The sequence below is a fragment of the Phaethon aethereus genome, assembly GCF_964289735.1.
Source record: "Phaethon aethereus genome assembly, chromosome: 2".
NCBI classification, from domain to species: domain Eukaryota; kingdom Metazoa; phylum Chordata; class Aves; order Phaethontiformes; family Phaethontidae; genus Phaethon; species Phaethon aethereus.
The window spans coordinates 105,883,288-105,906,536 of NC_138582.1; the positions used below are offsets into that span (position 1 = coordinate 105,883,288).

The window sequence follows — 23,249 nt, forward strand, 5'->3', positions numbered from 1 at the left end:
AGATTTCCAGAAACCTCTGCCACAATAACCAGCTATATCCAGGAGAAACACATGATAAATACAGCTGTACAGCTTTAGAGGCAATGTCGCCATGGAATAGTCACTAATGAATCACCACTGAATAATCAAGCATCCATATTTTGCGCAATACAGAGCCTGTGGTTTTCAGACATACTTTTACTGGAACTAAACTGTGCTAAAAGAATGTTGCAAGCTACAAATACATGCCAAATTAAGAATCCTGATAAGTTTCAGCCGTAGTTAGTATTTTCTTGGCAAGTAGTCTTCTCCCCAGGATTTTTACGAGTAGCAGACAAGCTTGCGGAGAAAAAAAATTGATGTCACATCTTCAAAAAGCACTTAACTGCAATTTTAATGCAGCAGCTTACAAATTAATTTTGCAGTCAAGGTAATTAAAATGCATGTATTTCTCGATGAAAATACACCTTCACTGCACAATGAATTGACTGGAGTACATAGTTCTGATTATTCACCAAATTAACTGATAGAAGTGCAATACAGACTCCTGAACTATAAAAGATCATACAGTTGCTTAACACAGGCTTTTGTCCCACATCTCTTCCAAAAAGTTTCCAGAAGCCACATCACATTAGTGAGATGACTTACAGCACACGCATTTTTCTTCCTTCTTATAAACATTTTACTGCAGTCTCCACAAGAGTATTGAAGTCAGAAACATTGAAGTCAGAAACAGGTAAAAAGCTGCATAAACATGAAAAAGTAGAATGTCATCTCTGATACATTTATCTTGTGATGCAAGAAACATTCTACATTCTGAAAATCTCCGAGAAATGCTGGATCACTGTGATCCCGAGGAAACTTGGGAGGAAAACAAAAAGGAAGAACATGAAAAACAACTAGGCTTCTCATGTTGAAGAGTTGCATGTGTCAAGAAGGGTGCAAGAACACCCACGTCAGAATTTTGTTGTCTCTTTGAAGTCTTCTACAGTCTGCTAACAGAAAATGATAAAGCTTAAAATCAGAACATAGTTACTATCTAGAATTACAGGTTGCTGGGTTTGCTCTCCCCCTCTCCCTCGCCCCAGCTGGGAGTGCCTCGATCATCTTTTGTAAGCAGTTTCTTGAACAGTAGTGTGTATGCATGGTCATAAGAAACCTTAATTTCCTAACACCCCCTCCCCAATACATGTTCTATAGGCCTACTGGGTTTAATAAACAAACATTGACAAACTACTGGTATTTGCCTTCAGAAAAATGGGAAAATAATTTTCTTTCAGAGAATACTTACATTCCTGAACATCTAGTCTTAAGTATTTAAGGCTTACAACACTGTCTTGGCAAGGACAATAAAACATGACTTACAGTGTTGTTTTGTGAGGATGAACCATCAGAGAAAGTTAATAGAAGACCCTCATGATGGGTTTAAGGAAGTGGAAACAAACGTGAAAAAGAATGGTAGCTCAAGTGGTAGCTGTGAGAATATTAACATTTTAAGATAACTATTGTGTTGAAGTTATTGGTAAATCAATTTCAAAATTTTAACACATATAAGTAACATCAAGTTGCTGTGGGGAAGGAATGGAAGAGGATGAAACACAAACTTTAACGAAAATACACAAAGGATATATCAAGCAGCAAATTAGAAGGCAGAGTCCTAAACTATTTAGCATGTAAGTTGTGTTGTGACAGGGTGACACTGAAATCCATATGCAAAACAGGTTTCCACCTGCATTCTTAAATAAACTGCCAGGCATGTCATACAGCTGTTAAAGAAAATAACTACCAAAGTCATCTGTTTATCCAGTCAATGTCCTGCAACTGTCAGTGATAATGCCAATGTTGAGGGGGCTGTATACAGTTTCATCATTTTGTGTGTGTGTGCACACATACGCATGTGTGTGTGTGAAAACAATTTGTAGATGCTGTACTATGAAAAATCAGAGACACTGATCCAGTCAAAACTCAGTTTGTGGCCCCATTCTAAACTCTGTTAAGAAATACTTTCTGTACTGAGGGTAGTCAAAGCGGAAAAAAAGAAAGAAACCCACAGAATCACTGACGTTGGAAGGAACCTCTGGAGATTGTTTAGTCCAACCTCCCTGTTCAAAGCAAGGTCAGCTAAAGCAGACTGCCCAGGACAATGCCCAATGAGGTTTTGAATACCTCCACAGATGGAGACTCCAAAACCTCTCTGAGCAACCTCTTGCACTGTTCAATCATCCTTACAGTAAAAAAGTTTTTTCTTATGTTTAAATGGAAATTACCGTTGTGCAATTTGTGCTCACTGCCTCTTGTCCTGCCACGGGATACTACTGAGAAGAGCATGGCTCCGTCTTCTTTACACACTTCCATCAGGTAATTATACATATCGATAAGACCCACCCCCCTCAGCTTTATCTTCTTGACAATGGTAAACAATCCCAGCTCTCCCAGCCTGTCCTCATATATGTTCCGGTCCCTTAATCATCTTAAAGTGGCTCTTTGCTGGACTTGCTCCAATGTGTTCATATCTCTCTTGTACCAAGATGCCCAGGACTGGACACAACGTCCCTAATGTTGTCTCATCAATGCTGAGTAGAGGGGAATGATCCATTGATCTGCTGGCAACATTCTCCCTAATGCAGCCTGGGTGCTATTGGCCACCTTTGCTACAAGACCACACTGCTGGATCATGTTCCACTTGCTGTCTACCGGGATCCCCAGGTATGTTTCTACAAAGCTGCTTTCCAGCTGGTCAGCCTCCTGTGTGCTGTGGAGCACAGGGCCTTCACCAGATGCAGGACTTTGCATTTCCTTTTTCAGAACTTCATGACATTCCTGTCTGGCTATTTCTCCAGCTTGTCAATATGGCAGCACAACTACCTGGTTTAGCAACCTCTCCTCCCAGTCTTGTATCATCTGTAAATACACTGAGGGTGCACTCTGTCCCATCATTAATGTAGATGTTAAATAGGACTACACCCAGCATCAGCCCCTGGGATACTGGCCTCCAGCTGGGCTCTGCGTCACTGATCACAAACCTTTGAGCCCAGCAGTTCATCCAGTTTTCAATCCACCTCTACTGTCCACTTATCCAGCCCACGCTCCATCAGTTTGTCTATAATGAAGTTATAAAAAACAGTGCTGAAAGCCTTACTGAAGTTGAGATAGACAACATACACTGCTCTCCTCTCATCTAACAAGACAGCCATCTCATCACAGAGGGTTATCAGTTTGGTTAAGCATGATTTCCCCTTCATAAATCCATGCTGACTATAATCAATCACCTTCTTGTCCTTGATGTGTTTCGAAATGGTTCGCAGGAAGATGTCCATTACATCCCCATGGTTTGAGGTGAGACTGACCAGCCTGTAGCTCCCCAGGTCCTCCTTGCCCTTTCTACAGGCAGAAGTGACATTTGCTTTCTTCCAGTCCTCAGCATCCTCTCTCAATAGCCACGACCTTTCAAAGATTATTGAGAGTGACCTTGCAATAACATCAGCTAACTCCCTCAGCACTCATAAGGGTATCCATCAGGTCCCATAGACCTGTGTTCAGTTTGCTTAAATATTACCTAACCTAATCCTCCTGCATCAAATGCAAGTCTTCCTTGCTCTGGACTTTACCACTGATTGCAGGGATCTGGCATTCCTGAAGGCTCTTCTTTCCAGTAAAGACTGAGGCAAAGGCGGCCATGGCGTTTTTGATGTCATTTGTCACCAGGTTTCCTGCCCCATTCAGCAGCAGGCCCTCATTTTCCCTAGTCTTCCTTTTGCTGCTGCTGTAGTTAAAAAAACAGGGCAGCTTTCTGGCTGCCCTTCACATACCTCACCAGGATCAAGTCCAGATAGGCTCTGGCTTTTCTAACCCCATCATGCATAACTGGAGCTTGGATAACGTGATCCTTGAAAATCAACCAGCTCCCTTGGACCCCTCTTCTCTCCAGGGCCATATCTCATGGGATTCTTCCAAGCAGATTGCCTGTGCCCTCCTGTGCTGTGTCTTCAAAAGGTACAAGAGTGATTATGAGCATCAGGGCCTGTGAACATGAGACTTCTTTCAGTTGTATGAAGAAGGCCTCATCTACTACTTGTTCCTGATCAGGCAGTCTGTAGCTGACACCTGCAACATCATCCATGTTGGACTGCTCACTAATATGTAGATATGCCCATACTATGCCACTCATATGCCTATGTGCTGTTCTCAGCTGGCTTATCATCCATCCTCAGACAGAGCTCCATGCCAGTTACACTCTCGCATAGAGGGCAACTCCCCCTTCTCACCTCCCTGGCCTGTCCCTCCTGTACCCATCCATCACAGCACTCCTGCTGTGGGAGCCTTCCTGTGACCCCAATAAAATTGTAGCCCTGTAACTGCACATAGACTTCTAACTCCTCCTGTTTGCTTCCCATGCCGTATGTAGTGTATGGGCACTTCACAGAGGCACTCAGTCGTACTGACTTCCCAGAAAAGGAATAAGAGCTTCCCCTATAATGCTATCCTATATACACCTCACCCTTAATTTACAAAATCCTACAGTGTGTGAAATCACACTGAAAATTTAAAAATGGCTCACATCAAAGAAGACGACACTATGTAACTTTACATGCAAGAAGAATGAAAAGTGACTGGCTTTGTGCAGGTACAATGTTCAGGACAGAACCTCAGGATACTACAGGAAGATTTCACTCTTATCACAGGACTAAACTATGATTTACACCGCCACAGAACAAGTGACTTTTTTCCCATAAATCAGAGGATAATAGAATCCTGCCATAAAAGCACTGAAGTGGCCTCACACCAGTTTAGACAGTACAAGAAGACAATTTGGGAGTGGTTCATTTACAAAGATTTCCAATGCTTTTTCACTTGCTTACATAGACCTGACATTCAAAATAAAGTATGTATTTCTTACTTGCAGTATTTCCACTAGCATTTCCAGCATTTCTAGCATTTCCACTCATTTGTATACAGTTACTGAGTTTCAGTGAATTAGACAATTAGGTATTGTCTTCAACTAAAAATTTATCAGGTTTTAGATGAGACAGAAGCACTGCAACTCCAAAAGATATTATTGGTTAAGTAAAACTAGCAAAATATAAGACAGCAGATCGCTTTGCATGTGCTGGAATCAACGGTCTGCCTCTGAAGTGGCGGTGGAGGAAGTCTGAGCAGGTGCCATAGAACTGTTACAACCTCCTCTTTCCATACTACCACTTTTTCACCCACAGCATGCTAATTTCACTCAAGGTCTTCCAGAAATGACATATAATACAATAGTACTAGTTAAGCGCAATTTAATCTATTTTTGATCTCTTCTTTTAACATAACAGTCCTGTCTTGTGATTTATGCTTTAACTTTCTAAATCCACCTGTACCAAGCAGTTTGGTTCTTGATTTAAGCCTCTGCACTTCTTAAATTGTTTGTCTATTTCTTACTATTTCCCCGTTACTCAGTTTTTTTCCAAATTATACTGAATCTAGAATAAAGTTGCAATAATCCATGATTTTATAGATCCGGCTAAGGTATACTGAAACTAAAAATAATAGAAAACCTTTAAAGGAAAATAACTTTGATATTTCTTGGATGTGTCACAGAAGCACATGTTTAATCATACAAACATATTAAACATTTTCTAACTAGGAAGAGAAAAGAAGTCTTAAAAAAATGCACAGGTAACCCAGTTTAGACTTAGAAAACTAGACACAAAATACAGTTTATAATGGAAGCATAATGAGAGTTAAATTATCATGAAATCTATAAGTGCAGGTGGTAGACACAACATCAAAACATGCATTTGGTGAAAAAACAACATGATTCAATGTAAACTAGTATTTCTTACCTGGCAAAGAAGAATTTATACAACTCCACACTTCTCCCTAAAAAGTAAAATGCAATTAAGCAAAAGTCAATCTACAGAATAAGAGAGTTTCTAGCACATACAAAACAGCATTTTCAGCATTTTTGCCCTGGGTTTTAAATATCCTGTTGAAAGAATTCTTATGCCTAAAACATCTTTTGAAGAAGCACTACATTATATAAGTTGAGTACCACTTGCTTTGATGAGAAGGCTGCTATCTACAGAATGTGGAATTAATAGCATTTTTGTAGGTGCAGAATGTACTGTGATTACCTGGAATATGCTAGTTAATCAACTTTCTCCACCAGTGTTTAAAGAACTAAGTAGCAACTGCTTAGACAAAGAAAAAGATTTACCTAGGATGAAGACCTGTGGAGAAACTTACTGCCCTAGCACTCCTTTTCAACAGCTAAAATAACCCAAAACAACACATATAACCACACACAAAACAAAAGAAAGAGGTTTTAAGGTACCCCAGAGACAAGAGAAATGTAGCTTCAGGGAAAGATAGATATACGGAAGAAAGAGTTGTAGAAGTGAAGTTTACTAAGATGAAAGGTTACAACAGGAATCTGTTGGGTTCCCCCTGACTGCAAAGCACTTCTGGTCCTAAGCACAGGTCCTGCTAAATCATCTAAGTGGCTGATGGTATAGGGCAGAATTCTGTAAATGTTTCTCTCTTTTTTTGTCAGAAAAAGAAAGAAAAAAGATAAAGACCTTACCAAAGAATTGCTGTCCCTATCTCTCTCATTACTGTTATTACCAAGACTACTATCCAAGATGACTATGGGGCATTCTTTATGCTGGTGTTAGTATAAAACAAATCTCAGGTCAGACACCAGTCTGCCAGAGGTACTTACGTTACCCACCCAAGAAAAGTTACAAAAGTTGTGGAAGAAGGAGGTTTGGGCAGCAGAGGAAGAATTCCATCTAAGATAAGATTTTTAGTTCAACTCTCAGATACAAGTACATATTGCAAGTACAGTCGGTGCGCTGTGTTAGAAGGCTGAAGAATTAAATGCTATGGGAGTTGCTATACGCTGTATGCTAGATGTTTAACATCCTACAACTGGAGTCTTGCAACATTTAGACAATATAATCACAGTATAGTACTTAAAAATGACAAGAGTACAGAAAAGCGTTGTCAGTATAGTATTTAAAAATGACAAGAGTACAGAAAAGCCTTGAAGGATTACGTGTATTTCAGTACAATGCTATTGAATTCAGTATTTTTTAAGCAAGCACTAGAAAAACCTTAATTAGATGAAATCAGAGGAAAATTCTGCAGAGGGTAAGAAGGCAAGTGACAAGACTGAAGGGGTGTATTGGGTTTACATGGCAAGGTTTTGGTAGCAAGGGGCCTGCAGGAGCGGCTTTATGAGAAGATGCCAGAAGCTTCCCCCACATGTGATAGAGGCAATGCAAGCTGGCTCCAAGGTGGACAAGGCTGCGCCAATCAGCCATGTTAATAACACCTCTGTCATAAGCCATTTAAGAAAGGGTAAACACTGCTGTGCAACAGCAGCTGGAGAGAGGAGTGAGCATATGTGAGAGACAACCCTGCAGACGCCAAGGTCAGCGAAGGAGGGGGAGGAGGTGCTCCAGGCGTCAGAGCAGAGATTCCTCTGTAGCCTGTGGTGAAGACCATAGTGACACAGGTTGTCCATTTGCAGTCCATGGAGGACCACAGTGGATCAGATATCCACACTGCAGCTCATGGAGGACCCCATGCTGGAGCAGGTGGATATGCCCTGAAGAAAGCTGCAGCAGGACTTGTGGCCCCGCAGGGGATCCACACTGGAGCAGTCTGTTCCCAAAGGACTGCACCCCATGGAAAGGACCCAGGCTGGAGTAGTTCTTGGAGAACGGCAGCCCACAGGAAGGATCCATGTCAGAGAATTTTGTGGAGGACCGTCTCCCATGGGTGGGACCCCACACTGGAGCAGTGCAAGAGCATGAGGAGTAAGAAGCCGCAGAGACAATGCATAATGAACTGACCACAACTGCCATTCCCCATCCCCCTGTGGCGCTCGGGAGGAGGAGGTAGAGAAGTCAGGAGTGAAGTTGAGCCCAAGAAAAAGGGAGGGGTGGGAGGAAGGCATGTTTAGATTTGTTCTTATTTCTCATTATCCTACTCTGACCTTTTGATTGGCAATAAACTAATAAATTAATTTCCCCAAGTTAAGTCTGCTTTGCCCATGACGGTAATCGGTGAATGATCTCCCTATCCTTATCTTGACCCAAAAGCCTTTTGTTGTATTTTCTCTCCCCTGTCCAGTTGAGGAGAGGGACTTACAGAGTGGCTTGATGGGCACCTGGTGTGCAACCAAGGTTAACCCACCACAAGGGCTTCTAAAGGACAGAGTGTTGAACATGTTCTTTAAGACAAAATTCAGTTCAAGTTCAGTTCAATCACAGTGAAACAGCAACCCACACTGTAATGCAATGATTCTGTCATCACAGGAGTTAATGATTTTCTAAAGTTGCAATGGATCTGTATCTAATGATCTAAAACTGCCTTCCTCCGTATCTGTGGGAGTTTCCCAATAATTAAGAGTAAAAGTCAGCTCAAAAGAAAAGAGTAAAGAGCTGCTACTTCTACTAGTTCCACCCCATTGATTCAGTTGACTTCCTTTATTTCATGAGGCTAACAATCAATGATCTTAAGGGTCTTTCCCAACCTAAATTATTTTATGATACTATGATTCTAAGATAACGTTTAGGCAGTTACTGTGTTACTTAACACCAGGCAATACTCTTTCTATCACATTACCTGAAGGAATATAGACAACACAAGGTCTGTAAACAGTGCTCCAGAAAACAGACCACCTGATTAAATTAATAACCTATCCGCTCATCTGTGGAATGTCACTAGAACACCTCTCCAACAAAGACAGGTGGTATCTGAAAACAGCAAATGTGGTATTAAATTGATCTGTTAACTATTATATACCTAGATGTCTTTTAAAAAGTTTATAAATATTACCAGTTCAGCTGTTTTAATTTAAGATATACACTAGAAAGTAAACTTGCCATTTATAAAGATGGTAATTGGGAGTTAAAAAAAACATTGTATCAATGATTTTCCTCCTTTCAAATAATCTCCAGTCCTGTCTTCTAAAAATGCACTATATACTATATACAGATAGATCCTACTCTTCCTATCTGGGAATAAAAGAAAAACCAGTACCAAAACAAATGCTGTTCACCACTTTGATATGTTTTCATGTCACAGGTTTTACTCATACCATCAGCTGTCTATAGCTTTCCAAGACCTTGATGATTCACAAAGACAAAACATTGAATAAACACACTTTTGGATCTATAAGCAAACACAGTCTTGCAAAGTTGCTTACAAAATGTTATTCGCAGATCTACTATTCCTATACGTTTGAGCTAAGTATAAGTTTTAGGCTAGCTGGAAACAGTATTGATACTGTTTAGAAGTACAGTTATAAGAAGAAAACAGACCTTTCTGACAGCAAATGTCTTGAGATATTGTAAGATGCCAAGAGGTAAGACTCCAGAATTTATAATCTGAATAACAGTGCTATCTTTTCTTTGATTAGATCATCTCTAAGACAGGGAGCAAATTACATTCTTCATTTTCTTAGTGACACACTACAGAACTTTTAGGAGACCATAATCTTACTTGTCCAATAAAAGCATCACTCCAGTTTGTCAAATGTGGCCATAAACCATTCAGAGGAGCCATAAGGGTCTCCTTGCCTTAGCTCAACTTCACAGCTTTGTCCCATACACAAGCTGGAACACATGATCTAACTTAAGTTGCTGCCATCAGCATGCAAGTGACAATCACTCAGCACAATTTTTTACAACATAGGCCAGATTTTCATTGTATTTCATAGCTTACACAACCAGGACACCTAGCAAAATTGTCAAATACCATCTTATTGCAAGTAAAGTAATGTATGATGGCTTTAAAAAAAAATCCTACTTTGAGGATCAAGTCTCATTATATGAATTTTTCCAGTCCTCATAACAAAGAAGAAAAAGCTTCAAGACATGCACACATGTTCTAACAGCGCAAAGCTCAGTGAGTAAATAAAAGACAAGTCATTTTAAAACCTTATTTTTGGAATCAAAACTTTATTAATATAAGATTAGTTGTTTTGTTTTAATTAAAAACTAGCAAGCCTTACCATTGATTCTGGACAATACTCAGGTGCTCGCTGCAGTAAATGCTTCAAACGGGAATCACTCTTAGAAGACAAAATCTGTTAGAAGCAAAACACACCTTAAATCACACAGAATGTAACTACATATTGAATACTTTTTTCAGTTGATTTCAACCTTTTTAGCTGCACTACTATCTACCCTTTGACAACTTTAGCTAACAGTTAATACGTAAACAATGCAAATTTAAGATTTCTTTTATATATCTATAGTCTTTCAAATACGTTGCACTTTTTATGAAGAAAGAATTTTTATACTTACAAGTGCATGAGAATTTTGTCCTCAGACATTTCTATCAAAAAGTTTCTATTGAATAGGCAGTATGAAAAACATAGAGGATTTCTGCCCCACATATCAAAACATTATACAACTCTACTTAATTAACCTTCTGCTACATGTTACATTACCTCAGGCAACTAAACTCTTTCCAAAAAAACCCTGAAACAGGTAAATTTTGTGGAACAAAGATGAACAAAAGCTAGACCAGGTAATGAGACTACCAAAACTAATAGGGTAATGAATACTACCCACACCCACAGCAGAGCAAGATCAAGTTAAGCACCACCTAAGCAAACTGAGCATACAGATGTTCATGAGACTGGATGGAATGCAACTGAGGATGTTGAGAAGCTAGCCACTGTCATTGCAAGGCAAATTTGGTACTGTTTTTGAAAGATCATGGTGACTGGATGAGGTTCCTGATCATTGAAAAAAGACAAACATCATATCCATTACAAAGGCAAGAAGGATAATCTGGGGAATTACAGGCTGTTTGGCTTAACATCACCCCACAGGAAGATTATGGAACAAATCCCAGCAGAAGCCATGTCAAGGGCACATGAAGTACAAGCAGGTGACTGGGAACAGTCAGCACAGACATACCAAGGGCAAATTTAGCCTAATGTTTTTTGATAAAGAAAAGACTGGTCTAGTAAAAAAGTGGGGAACAGTGTGTGTTGTCTATCTTGACTTTTAAAAAGGTTTTTGCATGGTCTCCCACTGTATCTTTAGAGTCAAACTGGTGAAACATGGGTGGGATGGGTGGGCTACAAGATGGGCGATAAACTGCCTGAACAGTAGGGCTCAAAGATTAGCAGTCAGCAGTTCAATGTCTACGTGTTGGCCACTTAAAAGGGGTATAATATAGGACTCAGACCAATATTGTTAATGGCTTTACTAGTGAGTCGGACAATGGGACAGAAAAAACCCTCAGCAGGTATGCAGATGAGCCTAAACTGGGAGCTGCCATCAATATACTGGACGGTGGAGCTGCCACCTAGATGGGTTTCAACAGGCTGTAGCAGTGGACTGACAGGAAACTCAAGCAGTTCAATAAAGGCAAACACACAATCTTGCAGCTGAAATGGAATAACGCCATGCAACAGTATAGGCTAGGTGCGCACTGGCTAGAAACCAGCTTTGCAGAAAAGGGTGTTGGGTCCTGGTGGACGACAATTTGAACATGGGTCAGCAGCGCACCGATGCAGCACTGAAAGCAAACAGCATACAGTACTTCATTAGCAACAGCATTGCCTGCAGGGTGAAGATGAACATTCCCTTCTGTTAGGCACTGATGAGGCCACACCTGTAAATACCAAACCCAGCTTTGTGCCACCCCTGTGCAAGGAACATTCTTGATGAACTGCAGAGAGTCCAGTAAAAGGCCACAAACGATGCTGGACTTTACAACATACTAAGATTGGCCAAGGTAAAAGAATCTGTTCAAACTGAAGAAGGGTTAAGACGGAGCAGGGATCTAAACTTCTGTCTTCCAGTACTTGAAGATGGGATTATAGAAAAGACAAGTCTTCTCTTGGAGTTGCAGAGTGGAAGGATGAGCTGCAGAAGTAACAAGTTGCAGTAAGAGAAATTCTGACTGGATGCAAAGGGGAAAAAAAATCTTCACCATGAGAGCAGTTAAGTGCTGGAAGAGATTCCCCAGAAAGGCTGTAGAAAGCCCATCCCTGAGGGTATTAAAAACTTGACTAACAACACCCTGAACAACCTGATTTAATTTTGAAGCTAGCACTTCTCTGAGCAGAAGGTTAGACAAAATGACTCTTCCAACTTATATTTTGCACAGCTATACTTGGGAAAACTTTCATACACAATTCTGAACCATCTAAATTTATCTTTTTTCCCCAGGTGTCTTTCAGACCATTTTGTAGTGTTGGTCATCTCATTTTCTTGCAACAGTAGCAATGTTTTCACATTTTATTACAAGATGCCTTTATCTCACCAATCTTTTTGGTGTTGTTTTTGTTGTTGCTGGTTTTTTTTCATTTTGTTTTTTAAAGTGTCATGGAAGTGTTAATGTGCTGTTAGTGTGCTGAGGTCTCAGCACATTTTAAATTGCTTTCTGGTCCCACATTAATCATGTTTTTAGTTCTTGTTCCTTTAGAAGTCCAATTAAGTAAACCACTTATAAATTAAAATAAGAAATTGGGCAATAAAACAGATGGAAACAAACCCATTAATGTGGGATATGAAACTGGAAATCACAGGAATAACTGAAACATGGATGTATTTCAGATCTTTCAGAAGGAGAAATACATTACAGTTCTCTTCTAAATTTGCAACACGATAAATTCATAGAAAGAAAACCAAGAGAACAATAGTTTCAGAAATGAAAGCAAGAAAAGAACCGCAGTAGTATTTAGGTCTAGGAACATTTTGATAACAGCAATGGCCATGTGCCTGGGCTGGCAGAAGGCGACGACATGGCTGCTCTTTCTGTGCTGCTGTACTGGACAGGCTGGAACTCCACTGTGAACTCAAGTCAAAGGAACTGCGACCTGTGGATGAGTCCATGTGGGAGCAGGACACCCCGAAGCATCTGTAGCCGTGGATAAGCCCATGCCAGAGCAGGTATATGTCAAAGCATCTGTGGCCATGCTTATGTCTGGGCCGCAGCAGGTATACCTCTGATGGGATTGAGGCACAAGGATAAGTCCATGCTGGAGAAGGTACATCTTGAAGCATCTGTGGCTGTGGATGAATCCACTCTGCAGCAGGTACACCCTCAAGCATCAGTGGCTGTATATGAGGTCATGCTGGAGCACCTCAAAGTGTGTGGCCATGGACACACCTCGACAGTGCAGGTGCATCCCTGGAGGGACTGGAACCATGGGTAAGTCCATGCTGGAGCAGGTATGTCTCTGAAGGGACTGAGGCCCATGGAGGAGGCCATTTTGGAACAGGTGCACCTTGAAGCAACTGTGACTGTGGATAAGTCTATGCACCAGCAGATATACTCCTGGAGAGACTGTGGCTCATAGAAGGGACTGCAGTCTGTGGGTAAATCCAAGCTGGAGTGGAGACTGTAATGGAAATACCTTTAAATTGTTATAACCCGGGATCTGAGTTACATGTTATAGGAATTACTACAGCAGGAACCACCTGAACCAATGGAGGAGAAGCCTGACAAGAAGCAGTGCAAGTGCAGCAGTGACCTAATCTGAGCTGGTTTTGATGCCCAGTAACTCCACGCAACGCAGCACCTCTCTTGTCCTGAGTGACCACCATAAGAGATGGAGCCCAAAGCTGTGGACTAAATGAACCCAGTGGACATTTTAAAGACATTTTACAGGGGTGGTCCATAGACTAAGGGAATGATATCTGTGTATTATATCAAAGGATAGGAAGGGGGTGGTGGTTAATGAGGTTGTATTGGATTGTGTGGCATGTGATAGTGAGCATGACGTAAATGGTATGGAATAAGGGGGGGATACTGTCCTGGTTTTGTCTGAGATAGAGTTAATTTTGTTCATAGAAGCTAGTATGAGGCTATGCTTTGGATCTGAGGTGAAAATAATGTTGATAACATACTGATGTTTTCAGTTGCTAAGCGGTCAAGGACTGTCCAGTTTTTCATGCTGGCCTGCCAGAGAGAAGGCGGGGGGTGCACGGGAAGCTGGGAGGGGACACAGCCAGGACAGCTGACACAGGCTGGCCAAAGGGGTATTCCATACCATATGACGATATGTTCAGTATATAAAGTTGGGGGGGAAGAAGAAGGAAGGAAGTGGGGCGATGTTCAGAGTTATGGAGTTTGCCTTCCCAAGTAATCCAAGTTATAGGTGATGGAGCCCTGCATTCAGTACCTCTGCCTTATCTGTGTTTGCTGACACCAAATCAGGTGCTGCACTCAGGAACAGTCACACATTTTTCTTTCTTCAGCCTGTACTGCTATAGCACATCTTGTTGCCCTTGACATCCTCTGCAAATCTCAACTCCAGCTGAGCTTTGTCTTTCCCAATATAACCTTACATGCCTGGGCAAACTTTCTAAATTCCTCTTTTATAACCTTTCCCTGCTTCTACCTTCTCCTATACTGCCTTTCTGCATTGAAGCCTGTTCATGACTTCTCTGTTTAGCCAAGCCAGCCTCTTGAAAGTTTAACGTGTTTTCCTGAGGACTGGGATGGACTACTCTTATGCTTGGAGGAGGATCTGGATAGAGATCTCTGGAGTGGTACAGAGATGAATGCTGCCAGGAACCTTATAATTGTGAAACTTCCCAGAAATAAACTTAGGAAAAAAATGTCAATTAAAGAAAGACAGGCCCACTTATTCCTTGCTACAGTACCTGACAGACTTAATCAAATCACAAAAAGGAGAGGATACTGAAACTAAGTTTAGAATAATACTTACTAAGAATGCAAAATAATTAGATGTTTGAATCATGTTAGTAGACAAACAAATCTGTAATCCAAGTTTTCTTTTTCAAAGGACTCACTTAAAGTAGATTAGATTAATTACTAGTTAGCCTTTTCCTTAGCTGGCAGGACCAAGGAGGGCATCACTGGGTCTCCTGTGCCCTTCACCCTAGCCCCTGGGCTGTAGTTACCTTTTACCCATGCAGGGCCTCCCTTACTAGTATCACTGGTGTCCATGTAGATGTGTAGCCAATGGATAATAGTCTGTGGGTCAAAAAAAATCTTGTAATTTCCACAACATCCTAGAACTGAGCCCCTAAAAACCAAACCACCTTAGACAGCAAGTCTCATCTGCAGATGAGTGCCCCCATCCCCTGCAGAAGGGAGTCTTTCTCCTGATGGCACCAGTTGATTAGGCCAAGATGGTTCCCTGATGGAGCTTGTTCCTCCTCACCTGTTCTAAGGCCCCAAACCAATTCTTTCAGTGCATATCCAAAGACAGGCCAAGATACTTCTTCCTGCTGTCAGGAGTCACAAACTTTCAGTCTCCACTAAGCATAGCCTCTGGCCATCCTTCTTTCCATGCAATGTATAGTTCAGGCTATTGCCCTTGCAGGTTCTCCATGAAGTGCTTGTCTAGCTCCCATATACACCGAGGCAATGCTTCTGTCCTCAGCTTCTATATTTGATAGTTCAGGAAGCTAACCAGAGCATGACTCCCACAGTTTAAGTGCCATTGACTCAAAGGAGAGACATCATAATTTCCCTGCAGGCCAAGACTTGGATGGACACATTCTTCCTCAAGAGCTCCCTCTGGGTCAAGACCTCCAACATGTCATGAGTGGTTGGCCCAGCCAGTGCCAGAGACTGTCCTGCTGGACGTAACAGGTGCACACAGTCTCAAGCAGTATATCTGCACCTCCTGCTGGCCCTCTCCACATGAAACAGCTGTGTTAATGCCCAAATTCCTGTCTATGCACCCTGGTGGCTGGCATTGCCTAAGTATTAGTTAAATAGAAATATGGGGCACAAGCCTGCTCTCTTTCCCTGCTGTCCCTGGCAAGCAACTTCAATGTTTTACGGCTCAAACTACCAAGTCTAGGACAAAAACATTTTTAGAAAACTGTTATTATTAAATACGGTGTGGTGGTACAGACAGGGTGACAAGTGCATGGCAAATATTTTAGAAAAATTCTTTGGAAAGACAGAAAAGGGCAAATTATTCAGCCAGCTCTGGTCCCTTACAGTCACTCCCCACGTATGTAAACCTTCATCCTACAAATTTTATGCTTAAGACAAGGCGGTAAGTATCAAATAATACATTCCAAAATGGATTCAACAAAGACAAAGTATTTGAATTGTGCTGCACAAAATGGTTAAGTTACAGAACATGAAAAGCAGTAGAAAAATAGCAGACAGCCCCTTCAGCCAGTTTGCTGGTCTATATCAAAGGATCATTTAGAAAATCATGCTACCAGCCTGATGTGAGTTAACTAAGACAGTTCCTTATAGAAAAATTTGAGGGGAACCAGTCTTGCTTTAGACTTGTTCTAGATCTCTCACCACAAACACTAAATGTGCTGATTATCTGAGTAGAAAGAGATCATTCAGATGAGGCAAGATCATAGTATCTTACAAAAACCACAGAAAGCCCTACACAATAATTAGAACTGGTAAAACAGAAATGGGATAAAATTTGACAGTAAAAAGCTCAAGGCCTTTCATGAAGACCTAACACGAATTCACAAGATAAACTGCGTACTTCAAACCAATGGAAGAAAGAATTGGACAGATTATTCCAAATGCCCTCTCAATGCAGCTATTACACCTGCCAATTAAATTTGTTTATATACAGGAATGGATATCTTTCTCTTACTTACACATAAGTTTTAACACAATTTTTAAGACTGAGTGCTATACTTTTGTTTATAATACCATGTACAGTTTTGCTTACCTGTATTCAAAGAGATAAACTTATGCTGGAAGGGCTGCAAGAATAATTATAGGAATTGAGAGAGTATCTTATGCAAAGAGACTGTAAGATTTTTCCTTGTTTGGCCTAACAATAGCAAAGCTGAAAGGGGATTTGGGTGCATTCTATAAATGTATCAGGGAGGGAGAAGTGCCATTTAAACTAAAAGTTTTGTTACTACAATCACAGATAAATATAAACTTAGCCATAACCAGGTTTAGTGCTTGAATAGCCCCAAAGTGGGTAGTGGCGGCAAGAAAAGGGAGCAGGTATGATGTAAGGACACAATTTTAATATAAAAATTGTGTATATGTGAATGTATGCTTTATTGATGTAAAATGTTAATGTATAAAAATTTATATAAATACACACAAAGCTGTACAACGTACTAGTGAAAGGTACAAATCTAAACATAAATTGTAGAAAAATATTTTTCGAGCTTGAATTTAGTACAAACAGCTCTTTGTTATTACCTTATGAACAGAGTAAGCAAGTAGATTTTTGACGGATTCACAAGGCCATATATCATGAGTACCCCAGATTCTTAGCTAAGAAACATGAATTGGCAGGAAGAAGGAACAGTACCAACATCTTGTTCTTCATTTTAAATTCCCCAAAATTTGGAAACACACAAGATCCAGAAATTGCATAAAATACCTTCATCCCTCCCAATTCCTAACATGCTTCTCACTACCTGACCAAATCCTGACCTCAGATTTGTATCTCTATTTCTCTTCAGCTTCAGCAGAACCTGTTTTCCACTATGAAAGGAAAGAGGACTACAGTTTTAAACCTTTACATTCTCATTTAAATAACAATATTACATCTCATGATTCACATATAGTATTCACACAGAAAATCATTTGCTTATAACCCTAATCTTGCTACATCATTGTCTAAAGGCATGATTTTAACTCTGAGGGATAAACTAGATTTAAAACAGGCTTACCTGTTCACAGACATCACGGCACATTAAGTTATCCTTTGCATGGTAACAACAAGACAAGCCTATGGAAAAAGCAGGGGAACAGAAAAAGATGTTTAAAAGTATTGAAGCACTTAACTATCACTTCTGAACAGAACTGCCCACTTGATGGTCTATCAGGATGATTTATCTACTCCCCAGGTGACCGTGGGAAATCTTCCTTCTCAGAAGGCAAAAAACACCATGAGAAATTTTTGTTCCAAAGCTCACACAGATCCATTCATTGAGTCTCACAGAATTACCTCTGAACACTCTCTGCCACCAAAAAGAGATCTCACTCCCCTTCTTTCTGCTTCTAGGCATATTACTGCTGCTTAACTTGCACTAGCTCGGCACCTGCCAAATTCCTTCATGAGGCAATACAATTTATTAACCCAGGGGAAATAATAACAACAACAATAATAGTAGTAGTAATAAAGTGAACAAAAAAACCCCACCAAAAACTCCACAGAGACTATATGCCTTTGTAAATTGAATCATCTCACAGAATCTGAAAAGTGCAAGAACCAGTTGGAACAGGTGGAAAAGGAAATCAGAGCAGGAACCTCTTTTCACACAGAGGCGAACACAGCTGCTCATTGAGCTTAAAACAAACACCTTAAAAACTTGGAACAAAACTGTAAATTGTTTCACTAGTGATGGATGATTAAGAGTGGTTTTGCCTGACTAGGTGGAAGTCACAGACCAAACACACATATGAACACATCAACAGGAAAACAAATGAGAACTGAAGCATGGAGAAGTCATAAAATGCCAAGGTTTAAAGGTGGCATTTTTAACATTATACTTTGTGGTGTTTTGTTCCCCCTACCATCCAAATATTTCCTTCATTCAGAGTTAAGCTTGGCCAATATAAGATGAATTGCACAACTCCTTGATATTCACGTTCATCCTCACTGCCCAGTGTTTGTAACAGTGTATTAGAAAACAGACAGAGGTTTCCTTCAAAGCTCTTACTTCCACGCACATCTTCACACACAGGATCATTTAACGATTACAGATTTCTGTCCAGCTGTGTCTGAACTACATATCACACTGATAAAACATAAAAGCAATACTGTACAATGATACCACAAAGTCGTATTTCACAATACCTAATTACTAAACAGATTTTGACTGAACCAGTAAGAGGGATCTTGGGCATGAATTCATTGATAATTTCACAGTTTACAACTGTTTTCATCTGAAAGCTTATAGCTGTTACAAGAAGATATCCAATCTAAAACCGCAAAGAATCCACCACCAGCAAAACCAAAATTCTCCAATATTGAAACGACATTAAAAAAGAAAAGAAAATTTCAGCCTGAAAATGTTGAGTAACTAAAAAAAAAAAATCACTGAAATGCTTGTCTGAAACAGTCATAATTTAAAACAGCTACTACAGGATTGAGCTATATTTTAATGCAGAAATCTATCATTCCTGAAAAGGAAAGAAGATAAACCAAAGTAGGACTTGTAACCGGTGAATGTTTTCATTACTAATTAGGAACAACACAGCAAAATGCCTGTAATAGATGAAGAAAGCACCAAAATCCTGCTTACAACATGATGAAATGAAAGAATGAAATTGTAAAATTGACTTCAATGTTTTTTACCAATCTTCTACCAATGCAGAAAAGGATCGAGATATAATACAGATGGCTTAAAAACCTTTCCAATTTGAGGGCTATACATGGGATCTTGCAAGTTTTGCTGCGCAATGCTTGGTAAGCTGATCTGTGACAAGAATCAACGTCATCATTAGCAGTCTCCACCATGTTCAAACTTCAGTTATTGTTTCATTAAACTGAAAAACTTTGCTTTACACTTTCTCAGTCTTATTATAAAGCCATGGTATTAGAAATATATAACAACAATAAAAAACATTAACTTCTAAGATCAGTTAATTTTTCTTAAGGCAAGAGTTGCACTTATTTTCAGAAACATTTCTAAATTTCAGTGCCTATGCAATCAGACTGCAAGCACATTAACACAGTGCTGGAGAAAACATTCAGGTTCACAATGAAAATATATCCAGCAAATTAACTGTCCTAAGTAAAAAATCCAACCAAAGGTACTTAAATATAGGCATTACTTAACATACTGGCTACTCAATCACATTTTTGTTGTTTTATTTCACCATAAGTCCCAAAAATTTTTCATTATATAAATTTTTATTCAGAGTAACCGCTACATTTAAGAGACCCAAGAATTCAGAGTTCCCAACCTATAAAGAGAATTCACGTTGGCTTGGGTGACAATGTGTATGTTTAACTGTGTATGTCACTATGATTTGAGCTCATGAATACCTTAGGCAGCATTTTATTAAACGTTCCTTCACATCGATTATTTAATGCTATGTGGCCTTTTATCCATTAGTTTTCAGTGGCTCTCAAACCTCTTATGATGAACTAACACATCCAGGAGAATTCTCCTTCTCAATCATTTCCACTGCTGAGTTTCAAATCTTACCAATTATACCAAAGAGTGTAACGATGAAGTACCAATATACAGTACCAAAAAAGTCGGTCCGGAGACAGACTTTTTAGCAGGGCCTGTTGCGATAGGACAAGGGGTAATGGTTTGAAACTAAAAGAGGGTAGTTTTAAACTAGATACAAGGAAGAAACTTGTCACAATGAGGGTGGTGAAACACTGGCACAGGTTGCCCAGAGAGGTGGTAGATGCCCCATCCCCGGAAACATTCACGGTCAGGCTGGATGAGGCTCTGAGCAACCTGATCTAGCTGAAGATGTCCCTGTTCCTTGCAGGGGGGTTGGACTAGACGGCCTTTAAAGGTCCCTTCCACACCAAACTATTCTGTGGTTCTACTAATATACTAAACTTTATGGCTGTTTAATTCCTTTTGTACAAAATCCTAATCAATTGATGGTATCTTGAATTAGCAGCAAATTAAACTGGCCCAGAGTGATCTTTAGTGCTTAAGTCAGAAATGGAAGTTACTAACAATATCCATTCCAAACACAATTTCTCAGTTCTCTTTCCAGTTAACCTTTTCTGACATGTCTTATGACATGTCTTTCAGTCAGTCCCTTACTTTCTCATTCCTCCTTTTTCTAGTTTTACTAAAAAATTTTCATGTTTCATTTCAAAATTTTATTCATGTCTAACTATGAAACATCTATGCCTCCTTCTTTGATAAGATCTGCTATCTCAGCAATATGAGTAAGTTTATCAATAGAAAGTTGAGCTAGAGTATGTCATATTTCATTCCACTAGCTTTTTACTGCCTTCTTCCTAAAACTGTTCCTCACTAGAAATCAGAGCTGTAGAACAACAATGAAATGCCCATAAATTGGTGGTGATTGCAGTCTTCTGCTTTAAAGTATTACGTATTTTGTATTTTCCATTCCGTGACAGCATTACCAACATGATCTATTTATTAAAAGCTATTTGCCAATATCTGTGCTTGTGCTGCCTTCTTTTTTCATTACTCTTTTTTGGTCCTGTCAAGAAGTTATTTGCTATCACCAGTTTAATACAGAAACTATTTTGCCACCATCCTTCTCTCTATTAAACATCTTGCCTTCACATTTAAAAAACTCAGTACCTTGTTCAATACCATTCTTACTGAAAATGCTAGCAAAACCCCATGGAATACAAGACCTGGAATACAAGGGCTATTCTGACATTTCATATGGCAATCCAGAAGTCAGGTTTTAGCCATTTGGAGGAAGATACCGGATCTTCTCCATTTCAAATCACAATCCTGGGAACTTACCTATTGCCAGCATGATGGAACAGTTCTCCTATGAGGACAGGCTGAGAGACTTGGGGTTGTTCAGCCTGGAGAAGGCTCCAGGGAGACGTTATTGCAGCCTTCCAGTACTTAAAGGGGGCTTACAAGAAAGATGGGGACAGACTTTTTAGCAGGGCCTGTTGCGATAGGACAAGGGGTAATGGTTTTAAACTAGAAGAGGGTAGATTTAGACTAGAGATAAGGAAGAAATTCTTCACAATGAGGGTGGTGAAACCCTGGCACAGGTTGCCCAGAGAGGTGGTAGATGCCCCATCCCTGGAAACATTCATGGTCAGGCTGGACGGGGCTCTGAGCAACCTGATGTAGTTGAAGATGTCCCTGCTCATGGCAAGGAGGTTGGACTGGATGGCCTTTAACGGTCCCTTCCGATCCAAACTGTTGTGTAATTCTGTGATTCTATGACAGCCGAAGACACAAATCCTGGCTCCGAGCCATGTAACCAGGTGGGGTAAAAGAAGGGGTCAATCCCCACCACACTGCCAGGCAGGACGCGGGAGAGACGGCCGCACCCCTGCAACCCGCTCCCTCAGTTGTTTAACCCCTCTCTGCGGCCGCCGGCCTCGGCACCGGGGCTTCGGCGGGTCCGTCCGCGGGGAGGCGGGTGGGGGCGGGCACCCGGCCGGCGGCAGCGGGACGGGGACCGACACCGGGAAGGCGACGCCGCCCCGGCCCAGCAGCGCCTCGCCGGCCCCCGGGGAGTCGCCCCGACCTTCACCTGCCGCGGCCCCGCGCCCACCGGCCTCCCGCTCCCGCGGGGCAGGTGCGGACGGCAGCGGCTACCGGGGTGCCGTTCTCCCTCGCCCCTGCCTCCAGGCAGCCCGCCCCGGGCTGCGGGGAGACAGGAGGGACCCACGGCGTTGGGCCGCGCCCCACGCCCGCCAGCGACGCCACCGCCCCAAGGCTTCGGCACCCCGCGGACGGCCTCGCCCCTGCGCCATGTTGTTGAAGAGGGACCCGCGGAGTCGCCTCCCCCGTGCTCCGCGGCTGGCTACTCACCGGCCGCCCCAGGGAAGAGCAGCGGAGCCGCCGCCAGGCAGAGCAGGGCCCAGGGCCATCGACCGGCCCTCACCGCCATCGCCCGGTCGCGAACCCGTAGGCCGGCTCCGCCTCGCGACCCCCACCCGCCAGACGGACGGGCTCTGACGCGGGCAGCGCCCCCTCCCCCCCGCGCCCGCTCCTCGCCTGGCTCTGCCTCCCTCCACCCCCATTGGCTGCGGCTCCCCAGCCTGGCCCCGCCCCCTCCGCCTGGCCGCCGCGGACATTCCAGCGGGCCAGAGCCGCAGCCGCGGGGAGCTTGCGACCCGCGCCGCCGGATGCCCCGCCCCCGCCCCTCCTCGCCCGGCGGGGAAAGGCGGTGGGGGACAGAAAAGGGCGGGGTCCGGAGCAGGGCGGTGTCCGGCGGTGGCCACGCCCACGCCCACGCGAGCTCCCCTTCGGCCCGGCACCGCGCTGCAGGCGGGCAGCGGCCGGCGGCGCCTGTGTCGGCCGGCGGCGGGGGCCCCGCTACCTGCCTTGCCCCCCGGCCCACCGAGCAGCCAGGGCGTGCCCGCGGGGCGGGCGGGCGGGCATGGCTTGGAATAGGGTTAAGGAGAGGAGAAACAGTATCCCGGAGAAGGTTTTTGTGAAGGAGGCAGAGCCCCCCCATTGAACTAGTTTATTTATGTAATATTGGCATTATTAATATTTTTCTACTCATTGCTTTCAGAGTATCGATCGTGAGCCTGGTGTATAGCGCTGTTTTCTGCCTGAAATGACTTTGTGCACCCCGTGACCGTGTGGGAGAAATGAACTGAACGGCACAAAGCGCAGGTTACCGAAACGGGAATGGCACCCGAGGCTGGGAGGACGTTAACACCC

The 23,249-nt window shown here is 42.1% G+C and overlaps 1 protein-coding gene across 1 annotated transcript in view; it reads right to left on the minus strand.

Moving 5' to 3' along the window:
* The window catches only part of RECK (reversion inducing cysteine rich protein with kazal motifs), a gene marked incomplete at both ends in the record, with an annotated part of 67,370 nt that extends 44,903 nt beyond the window's left edge, over positions 1–22,467 (minus strand). Inside the window, 4 exons of the mRNA XM_082015043.1 lie at positions 5,805–5,841; positions 9,986–10,060; positions 17,598–17,656; positions 22,389–22,467. Coding sequence (XP_081871169.1) covers positions 5,805–5,841; positions 9,986–10,060; positions 17,598–17,656; positions 22,389–22,467 — 250 coding nt within the window. The remainder of the gene's footprint in view (positions 1–5,804; positions 5,842–9,985; positions 10,061–17,597; positions 17,657–22,388) is intronic.
* Positions 22,468–23,249: the final 782 nt, after the last annotated feature.